Source organism: Diabrotica undecimpunctata, chromosome 3 (genome assembly GCF_040954645.1).
Source record: "Diabrotica undecimpunctata isolate CICGRU chromosome 3, icDiaUnde3, whole genome shotgun sequence".
Classification (NCBI taxonomy): Eukaryota; Metazoa; Arthropoda; class Insecta; order Coleoptera; family Chrysomelidae; genus Diabrotica; species Diabrotica undecimpunctata.
This window is the reverse complement of record NC_092805.1, coordinates 86,225,776-86,243,766: the sequence shown is the minus strand read 5'-3', so window position 1 is coordinate 86,243,766 and position 17,991 is coordinate 86,225,776. Positions and strand designations below refer to the sequence as shown.

At 35.7% G+C, this 17,991-nt stretch overlaps 1 protein-coding gene across 1 annotated transcript; it reads right to left on the bottom strand.

Annotated features, from left to right (window-relative positions):
• Nucleotides 1-6,143: 6,143 nt before the first annotated feature.
• LOC140435713 (uncharacterized) lies at nt 6,144-10,395 on the bottom strand. The gene is made up of 4 exons (XM_072524434.1): nt 10,182-10,395; nt 8,152-8,388; nt 7,462-7,780; nt 6,144-7,403 (listed from the first exon to the last, which is right to left on the bottom strand). The coding sequence occupies exons 1-4, from the start codon at nt 10,222-10,224 to the stop codon at nt 6,524-6,526; spliced, it is 1,479 nt and encodes a 492-aa protein (XP_072380535.1). The 5' UTR covers nt 10,225-10,395; the 3' UTR covers nt 6,144-6,523.
• Between the last annotated feature and the right edge of the window lie 7,596 nt (nt 10,396-17,991).

The window sequence follows — 17,991 nt, the reverse complement described above, 5'->3', positions numbered from 1 at the left end:
TAGCTTATTATCAAAGGCAAATGCCAAAAAAATGTTGTAATAATTAACTGCAATTAATATGAGAAGAAACGAGTATTTATTCGTTCGTGTTGTATATAAAAAAATAAAAAATTGCATAATTCATATAATAATATAATAAAAATGTATTTTTGAAAGCTTCTCTATTTGTAATTGAAGCCTACAACATATACATTATAAAGACATGACAACACAGTCAAACGTCAAAAATTTGTTTTGTGAATTTAATTCACAGCTCCTTTGTAGCTATCTTCAATGGGACCAAATGTGAAAATCGTCCAAAGATTTCACAATTATTCAAATTTGGCCTTTTCTCGGATTTTTAGGCTAAGTCCAAAAAAAATACATGATTTTTGGCAAATCCGTTTTTAGGTTAGTGGTGTGGTTAGTCTCTCCGGCTGTCAGCTCTGGTTCCTCTGTCTCTGTCACTCTGCTCTGCATCGCCGATGAGGTTTCGTCTTTGTAGCCTGGTCAACCACACTGCGGCAGATAGCTGTGTCCAATTTGCGGGAAGCACAGTAATCGAAGCATACTTTAACACTTTAATGGTTTATTAACAAGAAACTACTACATACCAAAACAAGCAGGAAAATCGTAGAAGTTCTTTTTGGGAGTTCAATCGTGTTGTGACGGGGATCAGCTGACTGACCCCCTTCTTCTTTCTTCTTGCCAGTCTGTCTTTCCCACAGACATACATATATATATATATATATATATATATATATATATATATATATATATATATATATATATATATATATATATATATATATATATATATATATATATATATATAGAAAAGAAATTTAATCTTTGCAGATAGTTAAATAGTAAACTCTTAAACATTGGGGAAATCTGCAAAAAAGACGCTAATGAGTATCAATTGTTTCTCCAAGTGACATTCGTTAAGAGTGACATTAAGAATCTAAGCGATATATACCACTTCTTACTTAAATCAGATACCAAGAAAACTACATCATCACAGATAACTAACTTGACTGATATATCCATTATACCAACTAACCTACTTTAATAATAATTTTCATTAACTAAAAAAGATAACATTCCCTTGCTTTTCTTAGATATATCTCAATAAGATATTATTATTATAATACATGAACAATATAATATAATTATATAAAAAAAATTTTCAATTAAGAAAATCTAAAATAATATTTCCCCTTTACTGGGATTTAACTTCATTCGGTTTTACCAATGAACGTTAACGACATAAAGATTCAAAAGAACTACTTGAATTGTCAGTACATGCGTTCTGGTAAAACAGAACCTCACATTTAAACTTTCTAACACTCAAAAATTTAGTTATTGCCGACAATTCAAAGAATTACCTCCTTTTAAATGTAGTTACATTGGGTTTTTCGATTAACCTTGGGTAAACTTTGCGTTTTAAATTCAAAGCTACCATACATTTCCAACGTTAAAAAAAAACTTTTTTTTGCACATAGTAACAAAAAACACCAAATATCTTATTATTTTCCGATGAAATAATCTCACATGTATTATTAAAAAATAAAAGGATATATAAAAATGCACAATTTTTTCTTTATAGATATACGTATATTTATTTGTTGTTTAAGATAAAACAGTTATAAACTAATTACATAATATTTATTACACTGATATTTTCAGAAACAAATATGTTAAATACTATTTTTGTTTGTTTCCTGACAACTTACTATTTGACAACTTACTATCACCATCCTTTTTGTAATTTTTCCATAATTTATACGCAACTCAACAATATAATAATTCACCATGTTTAATTTTTTTACTAGCAAAACACAAAAATTCTTTGCTACAATAGTTAACTAAAACTAAACTTTAAAAACTAAAGTAACCAACTTAAATTAAAATTACTAAGAATAAATGCAAACGAAAGTTAAAGATATTAAAATAAAATTGAAAGCTTGTAAACGAATAATTGTGTCGTTACTTTTGACAGAACTGACATCAATTGACATTGAGGAATTAAGCTTCGTTTGATTATTTTATTTGTGACAACCCGAGATTGTGTTAAAATAAATGATTGTTTAAGGTCTTCGTGAGAGACATAGGCTGTTATTTCTCTTTATTAACTGACTGGGGTCAAAGTGATGGGGGAATGTTCCAAGGTCATGCATATAAGTTTCCGGGGCATGATTTCAGTCAACCCATGTATGGCAGGCGGGTTATTGTCAATCTGCCACATGGCTCCCGCCAGTGAGAAAGCTGCTGGTTTCGAACGGCTTTGTTGAACTGTGTTACTCAGCAGACGGTTGGCATATGCATGTTCTTCCTGCACCTTTTTGGGTCGCTGGAATGTATGTTGGATTGAGGTTGTTGGTTTGAGGAAAATTTTGGATATCCACTGTAAGAAACTTGTCATTACCTTCCAAATAAACTCTAAACGGGCCGGTATAGGGTGGTGTAAGTGGAGGATGAACTTTATCGGTGCAATTAAACATATGATTCGTGGTCTGCAGACCCGGATGAACAAAGGCAGTGCGGGCTAAGTGATTGTCTGTTGGTATAGGCCGAAATGCTCCCATGGTCTCGCGCAGTCGTTGAACAAATTGTAACGATGCTCTGATCGTTTAACAGTTCGAACCGTGGGAGTGTCAATATTTGCGCATCCACTTCTACAACGTGACGGCGAAGTGGGATTTAGAACGGCTATTTAAGGCGTGTGAATAGCGGAATTAGACAGTCTTGTAGCTAGCGCTCTAGGCTCCCTGACTCGCCGGTGTAGTGAACCTGCGAGCCATCCCGGACAGAGAGATTTCCGTATTGAGGATCATACTCTGTCCTTAACCAAGCGGAACCCATCGGTACTGTGTATTGAACATTGCCGTGGATCTGCACAGAGCCAAGCCGGACAGAGAGATTTCCGTATTGAGGATCGTACTCTGTCCTTAGCCAAGCGGAACCCATCGGTGTTGTGTATTGAACATTACCGTGGGTCTGCTAATTCATTTCTTTATTAGTAATAATTAGTTTCTTTTCTTTTATAGACGTTCGCCGGGGAATTCATTCATCGCGGGATCCAGACGGGAACGTAGAATTCATTTTATTTTTGTTTTATAAGTATACAACGTAGAATTCATTTTTTATTTTTTTATTTATTGTATATATACTAAATAGATTTATTTTTATTTCAAACCTGTGTTTTACTGAGTCTGTCGCCCCGAAAGAGCTACCCATCACAATATGGCGCCCGAGCAAAAATTAATAACATGCCGACAGATAAAGACACAGACTCAGTAACAGGTACGTCGTGGATAAATCGACTTTGCAAAGAGGAATTGCAGAGCGAGGCCGAAAAATGCGGCTTAGATCCCAAGGGAACCGTCGACGAATTGAGAGCACGACTCAGAACCTATTTTAAAAATCGCGAGGAAGCTACAGGAACAATCCCAAAAGAAAAAACTTCCAAGGGAACAGAATCCGACACACTGACCCAGGAAATTTCGGGCATCCGAAGACAATTACAGGAATTAACAATAACGAAACAAATGGGGCAACCAGAATTGCTAAATCAAGTACGAAAGTGGAACACACACTTCGACAAGAAACATTCGGATGCAATAGAATTCTTAGAGAGGATAGACGAATTAAGCTTGGCCTACGAGATCGATAAACAAGATCTACTAAGAGCATTACCAGAATTATTAGGAGACCACGCTTTGTTATGGTACAGAAACAATAACAAAAATTGGAAGTCATGGACAGATTTCAGCAAAGATTTTAAAAAAGCTTTCTATCCCAGGGGATATTTGCTACAACTAGAAGAGGAAATCCGAAACAGAAAACAGAGACAGAACGAACCAGTAGATAGATATATCACGGAGATTCAAACATTAATCAGACGAGAAGGATCTTTTTCCAAAAACCAAGAACTCGAAAGGATATACAAAAATTTGTTACCAGAATATAAGCTTTATGCTCGCCGCCGGGATTTCGGAAACTTAGCCGAATTACAGGATTTAGCCCAAGAATAAGAAAGCTCTAAAAGACGAAAAGACCCGAGCAAATCAGATTTGCCGTGGAAACTGGAGACGCACGGACCAAGCAGAGTACGATGCGAAAACGGCATGCTTTAGATGCAAGATGCCAGGTCACAGCCGTAAAAACTGCAAAAACCCATGGAAAAAGTTTTGTTCGCGTTGCGGCAGAGAAGGGGTTTACAGCAGCGACTGCTGTTTCAGGCGTCAGGGAAACGAATTACAGACTGGAGAAACAAGGAGTCGTCCCAGTCTGTAAGGCAAGATTCGACTCCATTCGTTTTCGCCGTTACACAGCTAGCAAGCAATGACATTCGACTGTTCGCATCACTGAAAATAGGGCAAAGAACATACAGAGCGCTCATCGACACAGGTACCACTAAAAATTACGTCGGGGATAGAATAGCTCAGATATACAAGGACTCTCTAGATAGCTACAGCGGGAGAACAAGACTAGCAAATGGAGCGTCAATGGAGCTTAACCAGAAGTTGACAATTGAATGCGAGATCGATAAGTTACAAACCCGACAAACATTCATAGTAATGCCAGGGTTGACGGAAGATGCCCTAATAGGAGTGGAATTCCTCAGGAACCATTCTATCGAACTTAAATTCGATAAACATACGACCAAACAATACATACAACATCAAGAAGAGACATGTAACACTTTAAAAGACTCCACTCAAAATACGGAGTTAGAAAGGTTCCTAAGAAAAGAACTAAGGGAGTTTGAGAACATAACAGGACCCACCAACTTAATAAGACACGAAATAAAATTGAAGAAAAAGTGCGATCCAGTCAAGCAGCCTTATAGGCGGCACAATCCCGCAATGCTACAGATCATCAACCAAGAAGTGGACAAGATGTTAAAAGAAGGAACCATCGAACCCTCCACAAGTGGTTGGAGTTCACCGATTGTACTAGTTAGGAAAAAGGATAACTCGTACAGATTTTGCATTGACTTTAGAAAAGTCAACGAACTATCAGATAAGGACGCATATCCGTTACCCAGAATATCGGAAATTCTGGATAGACTTAAGGAAGCAAATTTTATATCGACCCTCGATTTGAAACAGGGATATTTTCAAATAGACTACACTAAAACTGGCACAGTACATTAACTGTGATTGGTCGGTGGGCGTATCTTAATTTAAAATTTGGCGGGTTTCATGTTTATTAAAATGAAAATTGGGTATTGGTAGTAAGCCGATAATATTTATATTTTAGGATTAAGTTATTACAGTTTTATTTGTATTATTATTATTCCTACACTGAAAATGGTAAGGTACATTTGCTGTTATTTTATCTGTATGGGTGTATCTTAATTTACCATTCGGCGGGTTTCATGTTTATTAAAATGAAAATTTAGTATTGGTAGTAAGCCGATAGTATTAAGTTATTACAGTTTTATTTGTATTATTATTCCTACACTGAAAATGGCAAGGTACATTTTCTGTTATTTTATCGGTATAGGTGTATCTTAATTTCAAATTCAGCGGGTTTCATGTTTATTAAAACGAAAATTGAGTATAGGTAATACGTATTTTAGGATTAAGCTGACTATTTTTGAAATCTTAAAGATGCCTTTTTTATTAAATATTTAAGTATTGTTTTAATTTTTTTGATGAGGTAATTTTGTTAAGAGGTTCTTATGAACATGTACCATTATTCTCTTTGTATCTCATGTGGAATCGGCTTCTCTAATTATTTTACTTACAAACTTTTCTGTTCTGTACCAAATCAATGTGAATACCTTTTACACCCATATCTTGTCTCCACTGATCTAGTCTTATCTTCAGTTCTCTCTCAGACTTTTTTACCAACACCAAATCATCTACATCCATTAAAGACCAAGGATCTCACCTTGAAGTTAAGCTGTTATCTGATCCAATACGAATGAGAATATGGGCTTAAGACAGAACTTTGATGAAGCCCTACTTTCACACAAAATTGTTTATTTTACATATTCATTCTAATGCTAGTTTTTAACCCTCTCATACATGTATTGCACCACTTTCACATATTCATTTGCCACTCCTTACTTAATGTCTTCTACAGTAGGTTTCTGGTAAGTTTGTCATATAACTTTTGCAAAACTATTGCAAATCAAATAAAACACTAAATAGCTATGTTTAATATTTATTTTTTATTAAAATCTGGGAAAATAAATGAGGGGGGGCCTCATTGGTGCAATGGCGAAGGTAAAACCCCTCTAAACCTCACCTAGGACCCAGTACATCCCGATTTCAAAATACAACTCTAATACAAAAGTCTACAAATAACATCATTACTTAACATGGCTTTAAAATTCAGGCCTAAATTAAGCATATATACATATATTTTATGAAATTTTACTATATTACTAATCAAGTAAACATATAATAATGTTAAATTAACTAACTTTCTTGTAAATAAGCCTATAAAACTATAATAAAAATTCAATACAGATACAAAAACAAAAAATACACGTGAGCTACAAAAATGGTTCAAATTTAATTTTCAATCAGTTTCTTTTTTTATTGGAAGGAAAATATTCCTGCTTTTCCATTTTTCGCTTCTTTGTAATATCCTTAGTGGTTTCCGGAAATTTTTCCTTCACTTTACGCTTTGCTTCTTGAACAATTCTCATAAATTTGTCATGTACTTGTGTATAAATTTCATCGTCTAAGTCATCTAAGCTGTCTATGACATTTTTGAAGTTTTCTTTTTGAAGACATCGTTTGGTGTTTTCCTGGATCACATTTCTCTGTTCCAACTTCCCTCTGACAAATTCATTCATTTCCTCCTCATGACTTGATTTGATAATTGAATTTTCTCCTAAACTCCTTGCAGCATCATCTAAAACAGAGTTAGTACCCATGCGCTCCTCATACATTCTTACCAAGTGCACATGCTTATACAAGGTATTCCTCACCACATATTCAGCACACTCACACTGGTATCGATGAATACAAATTTTGCACACTCTACAAAACAATGTCTTACACTCATTTTCACACAGTTGTCTTATCCTTATGTTATATAATTTATTAGGATCCTCAAATAATTTTACCTGAAATTGTCCATATACCTTCAAATTCTTCTTAACTTCCACTTTGTCTTTCATTGTTTCTGCCATTTTGTGTGCTTTTGCTATAACCCTATCTTGATAATTGTTCGCGTTCGGTCTTTCAATGTCTATAATCCTCTTCCACATTTTGATATCCACTAGATCGTCTATGATGTCTAACAACTTTTCGATTGCCACTGCACCATTTCTTCTTAGGTGGTTGGTTTTCAGTAAATTGTTGAATGATTCTATCGCCATATTTGTATTGATCCCTGAATTTCTTCTGTAACAGTGGGCCCACATTTTGATCCTCTCTTTATTCTGAAAGTAATACCTACAAAAAAATATACTTAAGGATGATTTAAAATGTATGATTTCATATATTTATTTACCCTGCCAGATAATTAAAAAAATCTGTTTCATTTGTCTCTTGTAATTTTATTAAATATTTCTTGCACAACTCCATAAATCGATCTTCATTTGTTTCATTAATTATTCTTTTCATTTCATTTTTCATTTCTTTCTTCAAAACTGTATCCTGTATTTTCTTCTTCCCTTGAATATTCCAACTTCTTACAACATGCCAGGTACATAAAAGCCGTTTTGGTGGATTGCCCATTATCTTCGCCCATGCATTGTAATATTTGGCATCATCATCACTCATGAAATGTTCTGCATTAATTCCGGTCTGCAACTTATTCTTGAGGGCACCTAAAAGTTTTTGAAAAATATCCTTATTTATATATATATATACCCGGTATTTAGGCGACACACGCCCTTCCGGTAGGGATCTATGGAGGAGTATCACCGAGCCGCAAGCCCTTATCTCTTGCCGTACTGCTCCACCATAGGCCGATCAGATACCAGCATATTCTAGACTAAGCCGCAGATTCATTTTAGAATTTTAAACTGCTGCGTTAGCCTTTTTGTTTTCTGTCACCGAGCTGGGGATCGAACTGACATCTCTCGCAGTGAAGCGAAGGAGAAGCCAGCCGCCCAGCCCGCTTGGCTATCCGATCGACAAATATAATATATAAATATCCTTATTTACCAGTCATAAACTCTCACTACTCATATCATACCTAAAAAAACTTCTTGAACTTTTTGGTCCAATCTGTTTGACAATAAAAAAGCAACTGGAAATCCTGCATTTCTATCATCTTTAATGAGAACTACAGTCAAATCCAGCCCTCTCTTATTTGTCCCATGTGTTCCATCCATACAAATTATGCTAGGAAATTTCCTTAATTTATCTTCCATTACAGAATTCATAAATCCTAATGCAAAATCTTCTTTTTTAAGTACATCATGTTGTTCTCCTAATAAAAATAAACCATCAAATTATGTTTATGTTTACTTAAAATTTATAGTTTAGAGATAATTCAAGATAAATGGTAAGAGATTGAAATTTTTTTGTATATTTTGGTAATCATACTTTTTCAATTACAATAGAAATTACCCTTTACAGTAGATAATTTAAAACTCCAAAAATTTAAGTTATAGTACTGAGCCCACGTTATGATAGATCTGAGGGGAAAATGTAGATTCTGAATCTTCTGAAGGCAAGATGAAAGAACCTTCAGCAACAGATTATATAATAAAGCAAGTCATAAAAACTTAAATGAGAAAAGGGAAACCTGTAAATAAGCCATAAAAAATGCATCCAAAAAGTACTAGGAATGGAGAAAAACAAAGAAGTGAATGGTTTTATAAAGAATAACTGAAAGAAAAAACACAAGGACATACAGATAGAAACATACAAAGGATGAGCTAAGTGGAAACAGAAGATGAATAGCTATGAAAGGAAGAGAAACAAGTCCACAAAAAAGAAGAGTGAAAGTACAGATGGAGAACAACTTTAAGAGTTACAAAACCTAAGTAAAAGAGCAGTTGCAAAAAACTCCTACATGAAAAAGCAAATGAAGAATTTAAACCTAGGACCATGATGTGCTGAGATTGAAGGCAATATATTGACAGAATAATATGAAATAAAAATATGAACAGAATATTATAAGAAGAAACTCGAAGACAGCAAGGATGCGAACCATAAAAATTACATTTGACCAATTAGATAGCAGAAAAAAAATCTCCCAACAATGGTGATCCAGCCTGATCAGACTAAATATCATCTGAGCTGATTAAGCAAGGAGAAAAGTTATTACTGAAAAAAAGGAGAGGCTATTTGGAACACAGAAACTACCACCCAATCACACTTCTGAACATAGGATACAATATATATGTAGCTCATTACAGCATAAGATCATATTATTATGCAGAAAAAGTTATAGGCAAGTACAAATGTGATTTCTGAAGGCAAAAATTAATAATAGACCAGATATTTTTTCTACAGGAAATTCTCAAAACCATCAATGCAATGTCAACAAACACAATCTCATCATTAATGTTAAAAGTGAATATGATAACATAAATGTAGGGTATCTAATCTAAGTAATGACAGAAGGAAAAATCTTAAGATGAGTAAAAGAAAATTGTATGTGGAGATGTATTTTTAACTGTACTTGGATTTGGATATATCATAACATTCATTCAAATAGGATAACTTCAGTAGAAGGGACATGAACAGAAACAAATAAATATCAGGTAGACATAAAACAAGAGGACAACTGAAAATTAGATATAAGGAACAAATAAAACATTACATGGCAATTTTAAAAATCAAAAATTGGAAGAACATACTACAAAATAGAACAGAATGGGGAAGTATTTTTAAACACACCAAGACCCAAAAAAGGTTGTATAAATGATGATGATAGAAGACAATAACTTAAAACTCTATAGGTATTTAAGCTATTATAGTACATTCATATTATATTAAAGTTGTTAATGTCTGACAAGATATTTATTACATGAGAGAGGCAAAGGTACAGCAGTATATTTAACCCATGAACTACCACAACCTCCACAAAAAAAAATAGCTTTAATGTAAAAAGCCAATAACTACAAACTTAGCAGATATATTATTTAAAAATGTTTTTGTATATATAAAAAGATTTGTTGCATGAGCCATGCAAGAATAACAATTCACATAAGTCACATTGGAATATAATTAATTATAATTGTGGTAGGTATCAAACAATTTTTTGGTGTTTACCTTCTTTCTTGAATAAGAAAGCATATATTCTTGTTGTTAGCATTCCATTCCTGAACCTTTAAGGCTGTTGCTACGATATCATTCTGATCCCGTTTGTTGTGTATATTATACTTCCTGGACAAATTTGTGAGATCTTTACTTGTTAATAGGACAAGTCTTTCTAGTTTTGGTGTTTTCAATTTTCTTGAATCATTTAAAATTCTGCTGGGTGGCACCCCAGACATTAATCTTGGGCTTTTGAGAGATGCATGGTTCTTAATTCTTCATTATGTCCAGCATGTGTTTTCCAATAACTGACAGAAACTTGTCCTTGATCTCTCAGTTTGCAGATCAGCCTGGAAGGGCACACTCCTTTTATTTTAATTGATCCACCGGATTTCTCTGTCCTAATTTTATAGTTGGGCTTATATCCTAAAGAAAGACAAGTATGAGTTTTAATTATAGCAAGTAACAAAGTATTGCACTTACCATCGACATTACTTCTGTTACACTCATAGTATAATACCTTATGTTCATTTCTATTAAGCATTCTATGCATTGCATAACTTGTCTCAATTTTCTGCATATCTTTCCATTTCTCATATTCTTGTTTACTAGAAAATTCAAAAGTTATTAGTTCAATACTCACCTGGTGGTGGTCCTTGAGATGTTTTCGTAACTTCTCATGACTTTCACAATTAGTTTCTTGCTCACATAATGGACAAACTATGTGATTCATTCTTTTCTTGGACAAATCTATTTTATGCATTCTTTTGATATGGCGATTTCGTAATCTCACATCTTTAAATGTTTTGCTGCAAAGGTGGCAGGCCCCTGAGGAAATTTCAGAGCTTGTTGAACTAGATTGAGTACAGGAATCCATAATTTCTTGCTAAAACAGACTTTAGATAATTAAAATATGGTGTTCTAACGAACAGATTTTTAAAACAATTGAAATGAAAAAGTTTTAAATTGATATTATTTATATAAGCTTGGAGTTGTAATAAAACCAGCGCCAAACAGATAAAAAAAAATTTATGTGTGCTTGGTGTAGAGATATTTACATATCTCTGGCTTGGTGTTAAATAAAACCGCCAATCTTCGACTAGAAAAGCGCCAATACAAAACACAATACATAAACATAACCTCACAAATCATAGGTCGATAACGACCAATCACAGCAAATGTGCTGTGCAAGTTTTAGTGTAGTCTTTTTCAAATACCCCTAGAAGAAACAAGCCGCCCAGTGACAGCATTCAGCGTACCCGGAAAAGTCCATTTTCAGTTCAAAACCACCCCATTCGGACTGCATTCCGCAGGAGCCACTTTCCAACGCCTACTGGATAAGGTAATACCTCCCGATATGGAATTCGCGTTTGCCTACTTGGATGATATCGTAGTAATATCTAAAACGCTCCAAGAGCATTTAAATCACATACATGAAGTCTTCCGAAGACTGAAAGAAGCCAGATTACAGCTGAACTTCAAGAAATGCACGTTTTGCCAGTCAGAACTCAGATACTTAGGACACGTGGTTGGAGCAGAAGGAATAAAAACTGACCCGGATAAAACCAACGCTATAACCGGACTTACAGCACCGAGAAATGTGCGTCAACTCCGCCGGTTCCTAGGAATAACATCATGGTACCGCCGATTCATAGAGAACTATTCGACAATAGCAGGACCGCTAAACATGCTTCTGAAGAAGAGGATAAGATGGAAATGGACCGATAAGCAGGAAAACGCGTTTGAAGAGCTAAAATCAAAACTTACATCGGCCCCAGTATTAGCATGCCCCGATGTTTCGAAAACATTTTACCTGCAAACAGATGCGTCGAACTGTGGACTTGGAGTTGCACTAACACAGAAATACGACGGCCAGGATAAAGTAATTGCATATGCTAGTCGAACCCTCACACCAGCCGAGACAAAATATTCCACAACGGAAAAAGAATGTCTATCCATCGTGTACGGGATAAAGCAAATGAGGCCATATATAGAAGGATACAATTTTAAGGTCATACCAGACCATCAGTCCCTCAAATGGCTGAAGAACCTTAAAAACCCGTCAGGTCGGTTAGCCAAGTGGAGTTTAGAACTGCAACAATACGATTTCGAGGTAATATATAGAAATGGAGTCCTCAACAAGGTAGCAGATGCTTTGTCACGACAACCACAAGAAAACCAGAGCGAAGAACCAGAGTCGGAATTATTAGCATCAGAACTGGAATCATGCAGTTGGTACGATAATTTATATAGGAATGTACTCCAGAACCCAGACGATTTCCCGGATTTACAAATATCAAACGGAAAATTATATAAACACGTTTGGAGCAGCCGTAATTTAGCCGACCCAGAGTTTAATAACCCATGGAAATTATGCGTATCAAGATATAAAAGGAAAGATATTTTGGAGGAAAATCATGACGACCACTCGACCACAAATCTATGATCGTCGGGTACAGCAGCACTAGGGATAAGCAGCTGTCCAAGGAGGCACACTGGAGATACACTAAATCGGAGGATGTACACAAAATGTCCTGCTTGACCGACTCGAAGCTCATGCTCACTGCTTCGAAGACTCAGCGGGACCAAAGGGAGGGCTTCGTTTCACCCCATCAGCAGCTATAATAGCGGCTTTGAGTGTTCGGTGAAAACGTTCGATACACCCGTTTGACTGTGGGTGGTAGGCAGTGATCTTAATATGATGTACTCCTAGCATTGCATTGAGCTGGATAAACAACTGGCTCTCAAATTACCTACCTCTGTCCGTAGTTATGGTCGCTGGTTTAACATTAAATCGGGATATCTATCCCTCAGACCCTCAAGAAGATTCTGTGCGAATTACTTCGTGTGTAATCTCCGAGATAGGTATGACATCTGGCCATCTCGTGAAACGATCGATCATTGTAAGCAGGTATCGAAAGTTGTGACTTGCTGGAAGTGTGCCCATGATGTCGATTTGTATGTGTGCGAATCGATCGACTGTCATTCCTAGAAGTAGAACAAGTGTAACAGTGTGATGTCCAATTTTGGCACGCTGACATTGGATGCACTCTCATGACGATTGCTTGACTTGGCGATTTATATTATGCCACACAAGGCGTTCAGCAGTCATTTGCAATCTAGTAGCGCGCCCTAGGTAGGACCGCGCGTGGAACTTCAAGAAAACATCTCTCTGGAAAACAACCGGGACATAAACTCATATACGATCATCTTGGACTGAATAAAAAATGGGTCGCTAGCTGTCTGGTAGAACTATGCGTTGAAGTTGTAAGGAACTGTCAGGATCGTTCAGTGTCTGTTGGATACTTGCATCTGTAATCTGGGCTTCGGATAGCCGGTCATAGTCAATGGTAATATGTGCTGTGACAGCGTCTACTTCAGGTTGTCAGAGACAATCGTAGCGATATTGGCTACACCCACCGAATATCGGTCGAGAATTTGCCAAATAAATTCTAGTTAATGTATTTATCATCGAGACTACCGCTCATATCGCTGTTGGAAGGCAAACGTCATACGCTTGTGATCAATATTAACGGTAAACGAGATGCCCTCGAGAAAATGGCAGAAGTGATGTACGCTACTGAGTATGGCAAGTAGCTCTCGGTCATGAGTGCTGTAGTTTCGTTCCGTCCTAGATAGATTTCGTTCCTTTCGATAGAAGAAAGCGATAGGCTGTAGCTGTTACAAAATACCGCATCTGAGGCATCAACTATGATCAATTGGGCATTGGTGTTGGGAAAAACAATTAGTGAAAGTCGCCAGAAGTTCTTTGACATTGGTGAAAGCTGCTGCAGCCGCTGATGTTAATGCCAGTTATTGCTGCTTCTTCTTTTGCTGAGAGAGTAGCTCCGTTAGTGGCATTAGCTCATTTGCAGCATTTGGTAACCAACGTCTGTAGTAATTGAGCTGGCCCATAAAACATCATAGCTCTCGATTGGTAGTAAATTGTCGAAACTTGCGAATTGCGCTAACTTTAGCCGGCAATGGACGAACGCCATTTGGGGAAACCGTCGCACACAGGAAATTCACTTCACGTTTTCGGAATTTTGATTTATTCTTGTTGATTTAGAGTCCGTATGCTTTCAGAATCCAGAGTACTGATACCAGGTGTTGCTCATTCTCGGCCTCACTCAGTCTTTGAGGCAACCAAAATATCGTCAATGTATACGTACACACACCAGCATTCTTGAAACAGGTGATCGAGGTATCTCTGGAACATCTGGGCAGCATTTCGCATGGCATTTGGAGGAACTCGTACAGGCCAAATGGGGTTATTACATGTCTTTTGCAAATCCTTCATAAGTACTGCGATCTGGTAAAAAGCTCGTATCAAATCAATATATGAGTCAATTTTCTTGCCATGTTAGCATGTTAGCAAAAGCATGGATGTGCGGTATACGATAGCGATCTGGTTTTATTATAGCATTTAGACGGCAAAAATCTTCACAGGCACACCATCGTCTATGAGACTTCTGAACCAAGTGAAGCGGGCTGGCCCACGATGACTTTGATTGTCGGATGATGCCTGCTTGCATCAGCTCGTTAAATTCTGCTCTTGCAGCTTGAAGACGGTCTGGTGGAAGTCTCCGTAGTTTAGAGAAAACTGATGTACCTCCAGTCTCAATATAGTACTGGACTCTTCTAGTATCAGTTGGAAGATTATAAGGATGGGCAGTGGACAGGCCTTCTTCTGGTATCTTAACACGATAAGAGATGCAGGTAATACTGCTTAAGATATTTGGACTTACTAGTCGTTTGTTTCTCATGTCTACACTAATGCCATGGCGTCACAGAATATCGGCTCTTAGTATGGATGTGGTGACATCTGCGACTACAAAATGTTTATGTTACTGATTGGCCTAGACCAAGGTTTAGTGTAAGCTGTTTATATTTATACGTTTGGATGCAGGATCCGGTGGCAGAATATACGCATACAGTGGTGGGCTGAGTCGCAGTGCAGATTTTACGCGGAAGCACACTTAGGTCTGCCTCTGTATCGATTATGAAACCTACATAAAATTTAGGGGGGGGGGTATATGGAGAAGGAGATGATAAATTAGAGAAGAACTAGCAAAGAAGTTATAATAAAAAGAATGGCTTAGCTCAAAAGAACACAGAGACACAAAACCTCAAGCAAGAATTCGGGCTAGCCTCACTACACTAGAATTTGGCTTTGAGATAAGGGGAAAAGAGATCTTTTAACAATACCAAAAGAATACAATATAATAATGCACCTGAAAATCTGGAACTATAAAAAGGGTAAGATAAGAGAATATACAGAGATGCCTAGGAAAATACTGAAATGGGCGCCAGCTAATTTCTGAAGGAAATTAACGAAAAAATAAATGAAGTTATGAACAACAAGGAATAAAGTACTATTGATATAATACCCTGTAATAATGTTTAAAAACCGAAAAAGACACCGAAAAAGACTTTGTTCTGCTATATTATAACTGTAAGCAGGAACTGAAATAAAAGCAAAACTACTTGTAACAAATATATTTATAATATTAACAACTAACAAAACTCACCCATATATATATATATATATATATATATATATATATATATATATATATATATATATAGAAAGATATATATATATATATATATATATATATATATATATATATAATTTTAAAAACCCTGATACATAAATTTCTTCCCTTTCCTTTTAAAAACTGCTATACAAAATTCATGAACCCCTTCCCTAACAATAAATCTAATTTAATTAATTAATAACCATTTACCTAACTTCTTATAGATGATACAAAAACTGTAATAAGTACTAACTTTGGTATATGCATATACAAAGTTGTAAGTTACAAGAAAAAACCTTAACCCTATGAAACTTGATGTTAATGTCTGTCACAACACTACAGCTGTCCTGGTTAAGTCCCCTTAAGACTCTGACGGTCCTTGGGGCTCCGAAAAAAGCGAATGAAGAAGAACGCTGTGGTTCTGGAGACAATAGGTTCCTGGTTACCAATGGGTTGAAGTAGGTGTTTGGTTAAACTAATCCTAATATTAATCGTTATCCTAATCGGGTGAAATCTACAAAAAATAACATTTAGAGAAACATCAAGGCACCCAAAGATGACTGTCAACACATACTCTTACATCGAATTACCACAATAAACAAACATTTTATTTCATCAGCTGACTGTCATCCTGTCTATTTATTGCGTCTGCGCATTTAAAGAATATCTAGTAAATTAGGCATGAAAGTTTTTATACCGAGTAGGTATACAAAAAAACAGAAAAAAACTAATTAGGTGTCCGATAAATTTACGATCTAAGCTCAAGGCCACATGATACATATGAGAAAACTCGGATTTTACACTTTTAATATTTCAAAAGACAATGAAAATATCAATAAAATGATAGGCCTATAAAACTAAATGATTTAATTGCTCACCTGGGTTTTAAATAATTATTTCGGTAGATTTGGAAGCCGGGTTTTAAATATTAATTTCTGCAGATTTGGAAGCCGGTTTTTCAATCAAGATTCTTTATCATTTGTTCCAATTTCTCCCTTGATGTTCGGGGAAAATATTAAATCCAATCCCAGATTTTCTACCCGATTTTAAGACGAAAAGTGCCGGTAAAGGCTTGGAGAAATAAACCTCTCTGTGTGAGTTGCTGGCCAAAACTGACTTTAGATGAGCGACTCTTGACCACTTTAGTTTGCGCATCGTATCGTCTATTGCCCATAAACGTTTCATAAACGGGATTCTGAGGGGTTTTAGGATTTTAATAATAAATTATATTAATTAATTATATGTTAGCAGTTGTGACTGCTACATCCTCCCTCAACTCCAGAAAAAAAAGGAAAACTTTCCACTTACCAGAAGTTTCTTTTTTTTTATTGTCTAGGACAATCTAGCCTTGAAGACAAACCAGACGATGAATATGGTGAAGCCGAAACGTTGTGGTGTCAACCACAAGGATTTTGAGCTTATCAGCCACACTGTTTACTCAGGAGATGGGATAAAAGTAATGACACTGACAGACGTACAGTAGACAGACAGCATGTGATCTATTTAATAATGTGTGATTTACCAAAAAAAAAATTAAAATAATTTAATTTATTTAGACAAAGTATTAAGAAAAGTAAAAAAAAAACATATAACCCAATCACTTAGGTACTTTCTAAATATAATTCAATAACCTTATAGCAATATCAATCTCAATACCAATATATTCAATATAATTCAATTCAACCTTATATAGAGTAAATTAACCTTCAACAATACTTAAATTCTATATTTCCAAGTATTAGTAAAACTATGAATTAACTACACTACTGAGGTGTGTTAACAACCTCTAAAAGATACGACCAAGAACCATTCATAACACAAACTCAAACAAAGTCCTATCAAGTTTACCCAACGTTGACACTAGAGCGAACAGATTCTATTAATCACTCAAGAGTTCAATGAGGGCTTAATTTATTAGGACTAGTTGAAACTATATTACTACAAACCTAAACATCTATATGATATGGTTCTGGATATCAGCAACATATTCGAAAATTCAAGGTAAAAGATAATTCAATACATCTACTTGCTTTAGCAGCGGTAGGAAAAACACACAATCGGTAAAGGCACTAGCAAGCCTAGATACTAGCAAGCCCACTATACTCATGGTATAGGGTATGCTAAAAAAAGTAAGTAAGTTAACTGCAATCCCAACTCGTAGTAAAGAATATGCACAAAAGGTAAAAGATAATTGCAAGTCCAGATCTACTCATGGTAGAGGATATGCACAAAACTCACTTCTACCAGCTATACACTTGGTAGAAGGAAAGATAAAAGAGATCCTA